At 38.2% G+C, this 8,368-nt stretch overlaps 1 protein-coding gene across 1 annotated transcript; it reads left to right on the top strand.

The window, feature by feature from the left end:
- Positions 1-7,468, top strand: wu:fc11c11 (piggyBac transposable element-derived protein 4). Its single transcript, XM_056447966.1, has 3 exons — positions 1-204; positions 2,591-3,862; positions 6,656-7,468. The coding sequence occupies exons 1-3, from the start codon at positions 56-58 to the stop codon at positions 7,098-7,100; spliced, it is 1,866 nt and encodes a 621-aa protein (XP_056303941.1). The 5' UTR covers positions 1-55; the 3' UTR covers positions 7,101-7,468.
- Positions 7,469-8,368: the final 900 nt, after the last annotated feature.

The following is an 8,368-nucleotide window of genomic DNA, read 5'->3' as shown; positions in this document are numbered from 1 at the left end:
CTGCAGCGAGTTCGAGTTGTTTGCGAGTTGCGACCAGTGTTTTATATGCAATAAAATGGATGAAACGAATGAAAACAGAACGGATGAGTGTGTCGATGGTAGCAGCGAGGATGAAGATGAGACGCTTGTTTCGGAGGAATCGTCAGATGAAAGTGCCGCTTCCAGCGCGGACTCTGAAGAGGAGATGGACCCCGTTTTGAATGGGTAATTTGATTAAACCTTTTAAAAACGAGAGTATCCGGGATTTAAAGGGCAGATTGTTAGATTGTTGAATTTATTTTGTACAATGCATCTTCAATTATTTAATGTCAGGGGTGAACTATGTATGATTTAATGAAAATGTTTTAAAAAAACAGGTTATAGTTTATTATATAACTTAATAGTTCATTGTTTCCTCACATGAGCAATAACAGCGTTATGGATGTAAAAATTCTAAACATAAGTTCACAGTGGAAGTATATGTTAACATTATATTGAAATAACTGTTTAAATTAACCAAAATAACTCCCAACAGAGTTATGGGATCAGAAAAAGATCAATCTGTTAACATTTGTTTTATTTTAAATTAGGAAAATTAACAATGGATGTGACCAAACAAGTTAGCAATACAGCATACTTTGTAGAAATTCTGTAAATTAAACTGCACAACCCAAAAGAAACCATGTTAAACAAAAGGTTGGCTCTCTACAAAAACAAATACGATTGATTTTATTTTATTTTTTGCATTTATGAGGGAAAAGCTCTGTTATGGATGTGAATTTGCCATTTGTCTGACTTTGCAATGTTTTCAAACAATTATATTTGATTAACCAGAGACATTTTAAGTATTTTAAAGTACTATAAACACTTGGTTACACAAAAAATGTAGAAAAAAATTCACTTTTTTGGTTCATGGCAAGGTTGTCATTTGCATTGAATTGCTCACAATACAGACTTGCTTTGAGAATGATCCTAGGTTAATTATCTACTCCACAAGTAAGCAATATTTTCTGACAATTTCTATATATTGTAAATATTTCATTGAAATTAAAGAAAGTAATATTTAATGACGCTTTGCTAAGCTGTTGTCCTTTTTAAAACTGCTTTAACGATTGAAATAGTTTTATAGCTGATGAACATTGCAACGTTTACAGATATTTATATTTTTCCTAAGATCTGAAAGGGTTCCCTTCAGTCATGAAATTTCTGGAATTCCTTAGAGTGCAATAGAAGTTCTATTGCAGACATTGAAAGTCAGGGAATTTATTTTGTCCTAGTAATGAAATTTCCTTTGTTCTAGTCATGGAATAACAGGAAATCTTGTTTTTCACTATGAATTGTAGTTGTTTTCATTTATCAAAATCTTCCTAAAGATTTTAGATAAGATTTTGAATCTTATCTAAAAATTTTCTATACCATATTTTTATTATATTTTCTTTAGTTATGTTACAGCTCCATTTTAATCTTTTTCCAGCTCATTAACTGGCATGCAATTCAAATACAGTAACCAGATTGTTATTATCTGAACACAATCTCATGGCAATTCGTAACTTTTTGATGTAGTTGCTAATTCGTACGATTTCATTTGTACAATTTGGTATGATTTGCTCAACCCCCAATGACGATTGGGTTTACAGGCAGGATTGGGTGTGGCGCCACGCCTTCTTTTTAAAATCGTACATTTTTGTATGGTTTCATACGAATTTGCCACTAAACTGACAAAATTGTAAAATAGTTACGTTTCCTTGTGAAATTAGGCTGGATAATATACATTTTAAGAGCTTTGTCTTCGAAATGACCACTTCAAAGACTTGGTGATGAAAATAAATGACAGAAAAGCTGAATATTAAGTTTGTAAAACAACTATTGAGCTATCAAATATGGTGAGAGAGAGGTCACAGACACACAAAAGATAATAAAAATACCATTATTGTTTTCATAGTGACTATTAAAGTCATGTCAAATGAAATTCAAGCTTTTATTAATGGTATTATTTTAACTTATTATTTTAATGTTACGTTATTAATTCAGAAGCACTACAGCGACCTGCTTTTCCATTTAATAGATGCATAAAATGGGAACCCTGATCTGAATCTGCTTGTTAAGTCGTGATGTTTGAAATACTGTTTCCAGGTCCAAGCCGCTCCTCACTTGAATTGAGAAAATATTCGTTTATGACCACTTTTTAGTTATATCCACAATAAAGTAAATTTTTATATAGAATCTTGGTGTAAACATCAGCCTCTGGACTTGCTGCTTCAAAGACACCAATATTTTAACAATTTCTAATCACTTTCTGGCCACCTGATATTAGGCATGTGTGTGTGTATATATATATATATATATATATATATATATATATATATATATATATATATATATATTGCAATCGTGATCTTCGAAAGTATTATCGCTTCGTAAACAATTATTATTAGCATTTGTTGAATCTCCCCATACAGCTTGATAGAGTGCTTGGACCCAGAAGCCGCTTCGCGTCATAATTAACAAGTGAATAAAGTAAATTCTCATTTGCAATTATATAGCGGTTATTTAAATAATTGTTATAGGTGGCCATGTCTATGTGTCTGACCTATTGTTTTTTATGCAACAGGTTCTTAGATGACTCTGATGAGGATTGGTCTCCAGAGGTCACCCCACTAAAGAAGAAGAGAAAAGGTCTGTCTTCTGTATCTCCATCCCCAGCAAAGTCTTGTAGATCTATATCACCTGGCTCTGCACAGAATGCCAAAGGGAAAGGTAGGAAAGGCAATGTGAGACGATCTTTACCATTTTCCTGCAGTATCTTAGAAAGCAAGTGGAAAAGTGTAGATGAGCCTGATATTGAGCCGCCTCAGCTATTGTTTAAACCCAAACGTACTCCCGGCCCACAGTTAATTTCCACTGCGTCATGCAGCGTTCTGCAGTATTTCGAGTTATACTTTTCAAAATCAGTGATGCAGAAAATTGTAGAACATTCAAACATGTACGCCGCCATGCATACTGACGCAAAGAAGAAACCCTGGAAGAACATTACTATCAAAGACCTGAAATCATTCATAGCCATGGTGATTTACATGGGCATAGTGAAATGCTTCAAACTGACAGACTATTGGAAGAGGACAGACTTTTACAGTCTGCCATTTCCTGCAAGGATCATGTCTTGTAGAAAATTTCTTAGCATGTGTTGGGCTCTCCATCTTAGTAATCCCAAAGTGGATGCAGAAAATGACAAGAAGAGAGGAACACCTGAATACGACCGGCTGTGTAAGATCAAACCGCTGTACCAAGACATTAGAGATGCTTGCAAAGCCTCATTTCATCCCCATCAGAACATCTCCATCGATGAAAGAATGGTGGCGTCAAAGGCCAGACATGGACTCATACAGTACATGAAAAATAAACCCACAAAATGGGGGTACAAACTGTTTGTGTTGGCAGATTCCCTCTGCGCCTACACGTGGGACTTCTTCATTTATGAGGGAAAGGTGAAAACGGAGCAGAGGAAAGGTATAAGTTATGATTCTGTTATGGCGCTAATTGATGAACGGGTGTTGGGCACTGGATACAAGCTGTTTGTCGACAACTTTTACACCAGTCCCACACTCTTCAGAGATCTGCTTAGCAAGAAGATCGGGGCTTGTGGCACGATTCGAGCGAATCGCATTGGCCACTCAAAGACTCCGGCTCCACGTGGGAATATTCGCTGGTTTAGAGAAGACGGTCTGCTCTTTGTTGAGTGGAAGGACAAGAGAGACGTGCTGATGTGCTCCAGCTTTCATAAAGCTTATAAAGGAGACTCTATAAAGAGGACTGTGAAAGGAAAAGGTGGCGTTTGGGCTGTTCAGGATTTCCCCGTTCCAGCTGCCGTGTTGGACTACAACAAGTAAGTTTATTTCCAGTATTTTACAGAGGTGAAACGATATTTAAACCGAACCTAATGGCCCATTTTCATTGAGAGGTATGGTTTAGTACAGTATGGTTCGCATTCATGTCCATATCCACTGTAAGAAGTTCCAAAAAAAAATACCGTACCATACCCATAGGGTACCTAGCACAAGAGTACCAATGAAACCATGAGAGTGGAACTGTACCACTCAGTAAAAACAAGGCACATAAAGAGCATGGTAGACCCCACTATACAAACTACAATACTCTTGTAATGTTGCCAAACGTATCAAGTTCAGTACCAATCGATACATTTTTTAAACGTCCCTCTAACATTTAAGCTCTGTTGTGCACGTTCTTAAACCACTGATTGGCCAATGTTTTCACATGCTAAACAGAAATTGCCCGTGATTGGCCATGACTGTTATCAGTTTACGATTCTGAGTGCAAATACAGACACACGGACACAGTAGTGATTTAAAGTTGCGTTAATAAGCTGGTCAGTCTATGAGCTGACATACGAGAGATCCGCTGATGGATCCACTGATCTACGCGGCTTTGAAATGCTCCATGTTCGTGTATCTGTGTTTGCACCTGGTCATGAGCTGATGATCTTCATGGCCAATTAAAGTAATTTCTGTTGAGCATATGCACAACAGCCAATCAGCTGTGTTTAAGAACGTGCTCAATAGAGCTAAAATTTAGAGGGAAATTGTCGTTTTTAACATTTCAGTATCAATTGGTACAGAACTCTATACTTTTGACAACACTTTACTCTTATACCATACCAAGGTACTCCCCACAAAGCATCCTCGATGAGCCCCCGCACCCCATGCTTACCCCAGGAAGACAATGATACAGGACAGAGAGGCAAATCTTTAGTTACGTAAAATAAGCTAAATCTGTGTATTGGTCTCAAACATGGAGCAGAAGTGCTCAACCCTGTTCTTGTAGATCTACCTTCAGCTCAAACTCTGATCAAACACACCTGAACCAATTAATTATGACCTGAACAGCACTTGATAATTACAGCCAGGTGTGGTTTGATAGATTGTATGGCTTGTTTCATATGCAAACAACTATCTGCATCTGAAAAGGTGTGAATCAAATGGCCTACAGGAACTCAAGAGTTGTGACCCAACTAAACAATTTGGGTATCTCCGGGGGAGGTTATATTCTTTGTTATAAAGTAACGTCTCACAGACAGTACTTTGGGATAAGTTACTTGAAGACCGATGAGTTAACATCACTGTTGAGGAACTGCACTATTCATTGTCTTCAATAAAGTCTTCTCCCCATAAGAACTTTGGTCAGCTTACTTATTTTATGTATTAGAGTCATCTAATACGTTGGTGAGACACCCAAGAACCGTTTATTTGGCTTATACAGCAAAATCTGACAGGTTGATAGGGGTTGCAACTGAAATCTGCAGTAAGGTAGACATACAGGAACAGGGTTGGTCACCCCTGCCATAGAGCATACCTTTTAGTGTAGCCTACACCACTGAGAGAATTTATACTTCTGTATTCTGTGTGTGCTGTTCTGCAGTAACACCTCTGAAACACTAGTAGGCAGTCGGGTTTCCAGTTCGACTGTGTCAAGTTTTTTTTGCTGGTATTTTGAGTTCATGCCAGATATCCATGCAATGATACTGTAGAAGTAGCTCAAACTCATACTCATTCAAGGAAGAAAGAGGCGGGAATTGAAAAATGTTCAACAACTTGGATCATAAAATAAACACAACACAAATGTATCCCTTCAGAGTTCTTAAACAAGACTCAACATTTGTTAAACAATCCTGCCACTGATCTTGCTACACCTCTATAGCTCTCAGGCGTGCCCAGTGGTACGGTTTGGTCTGGGTCACATCAGGCTTGTGTCTCCACTGCCATATGGTACCAATGGAAAAAATATTAGAAGCACTTCAATAATCATGCATACGTTATTATGAGCTGACGTTTATAATTTTAAATATATATGCGTGGAAAACAACAGGACACACAGCAGATTCACACCATTTGGTACCCTTTTGTTGTGCTAGGTACCCTTTGGAAAGAGTACCCAAAAAGTGGTACGGGTCATACCTTTTGACAGTGGAAATGGCCCATAATAACCAAGCTGACCAATCACAGATCTTGCACTCTGCATTGTTGCAATCTGTTGTTACATTTTCTAAGAGGTTTGCATCAGGGTACAGCAAAGAGCACACAGATAGGCACAAACGATTTATGTATATTGACTTTATTCTTGAGGTAAGAGCGGGCCCAGCCATTGGAATCTTTTTGGCTCAAAGCTTCCGGTCTCACTTCCGTTCATTTTTTACATTATAAAGCTGAATCGGAAGCTCTAAAACAATCAGAAAAACGAGCACACATCTGCATCACGGAGTAAGGTCAATATAGAGATCCATGGTGTGTTTCAAGAAGAACTTTAACTTAACCTGAACTTTCTAAATGTACTGTACTGCAGCGTTAAAATGTTTATTGCTTGCAATACTGCTCTGTAGATATTTGATTTTAGCTTACCAAGACCAACTGACAGCACTAAACAGAAATATGTAGTCTATACAGTTAATATAGTTTAAGTGTATTTAAGTCAAAAGTGCATGTAGTGTCTCTTAACATTTGCTGGTTCCACACCACAATCCCTGCCCTCCCAGCAAACTGAACCAAACCATACCATGGCTCCAATACTGTGAACCAAACCATACCATTACACACCTGATATTTTAGCATTTGTTTCATCAATTGAGTTTCATATCTTTTAAATTGCACATTTCTTTTCATTACAGACACATGGGAGGAGTGGATGTGTCTGATGCACTAATCGGATATTACACAGTTCTCCATAAAACAAAGAAGTGGTATCGGTCCTTTTTCTACCACTTTGTGGACATCGCTGTCGTCAATGCCTTCATTTTGCACCAGCAGATGGCCAAGTCGAAGAACCAGAAGTCCATGACCCAGAAGGTCTTCCGTGAGACTCTGGTTGCAGAGCTTGCAGGAATAAGGGCTGGTTATCCTGCTGCACGTGAGGCTGCTATTGCTTCTACTGACAACCACCTGCCCAAGTACATCAAAGGCGACAGTACATTTGGAAGACGGAAATGCAAATTGTGCTCCCATAAGACTCCAATCACGTGTGTAACGTGTCAGGTGCACTTGTGCTTTGTACCCAAGCGTGATTGTTACTCTAAATGGCATGAATCTGGTAACTCTGATTCTGACACAGAGTAAAGTTGTCGAGTCCTTTCTACTATCATTCATACTTTTATAAAACAGGCATGGTCAAAGTGCAAAAACACAAGAAATCCAAAGATCTATCAGAAGTGCAACATGAAACTACTAAGACATTCATTAAAGTAACACCTTTTAAAAAAATAGGCAAATTTTACAAGTCCACTAGAACTCAATAGTTGAGATTTATCATTTTTAATCCATTCAGCCAATCTTCAGGTCTGGCACAAGCACTTTTAGCTTATGTAATAGAGGCCAGCTAGTAAACCTCACCCATCTGACTTCTAATAGGTGCTCTAGCAACAGACCCTACAAGCCATAGTCTTTAGCCTTCTTGTTATGCTGTGATCACACCAGACGTTTGAACAAATCGCTATCCATGCTTAAATAAACGCATTAAGATTTTCAGTTTACTCGCTTCATTAGCGCGCATTCACGTGTTTATGTGCATTATGAAGGCTAAAACACAGCGTTGATTTGTTTGGAGCCTTGTCTGAGTCCACTAGATCCTTCACAGATGCACCCAGCTCTGTTAGTTCATAAACTCCTGAGTTCCAGAAACTTTGCGCGAATTGCGTCATGTATTGCGCCGCAGGATGTCTATTTGCGTATTTGCATTGACTTACCATGTAAATCGCTTGCGCTTGACGTTTCTTCCTTGTCTGGTGTGAATGCAGCATTGGGACTGACTCTTAAGCATAGTCGCTGGTTCGATCCCAGTTCAGAGCGAGTTGAGCGGTGTAGGACCGGCGGGGTTACACTAAGCTTAGCACAGATAATTGAATTGGATAAGACCATTAGCATCTCATTTAAAAATAGAGTTCCAATAATAAAGCTTGACTCTTGTGTAGTTGCGTTGAATACTAAGACCGATGGAAAATTAAGTTACTTTTTTTCTAGGTCGATATGTTTAGGAACTATACTCTTATTCTGGAATAATAATCAAGGATCTTTGATACAGTAAGCTAGAAGTGCTCCCGCAAGACTCTGAAATCCGCTGACCTGATTTATAAATGGTTGAACCCCTCGTTTTAATTCTAGGGGAGTTGTAAAATGAGATGTTCATTGTATAAAGTGAAGTGTTCCTTTAGATAGTTGTTTCACCCAAAAATGAAACGTGTGTTATTAAATACCCACCCTCATGTTGTTCCAATCCACAGAGATGTTTACTCTACTTCAGAACACAAATTGAGTTATTTTGGGTGAAATTCGTGAACTCCCTCATCCTCCATAGACAGCAAGGTTCAGTTGGATTATCAAGCTACAAG

The sequence above is a fragment of the Danio aesculapii genome, chromosome 22 (genome assembly GCF_903798145.1).
Source record: "Danio aesculapii chromosome 22, fDanAes4.1, whole genome shotgun sequence".
Lineage (NCBI taxonomy): Eukaryota > Metazoa > Chordata > Actinopteri > Cypriniformes > Danionidae > Danio > Danio aesculapii.
Note: the sequence above shows the minus strand (reverse complement) of the source record. Positions and strands in the feature narration are given on the sequence as shown.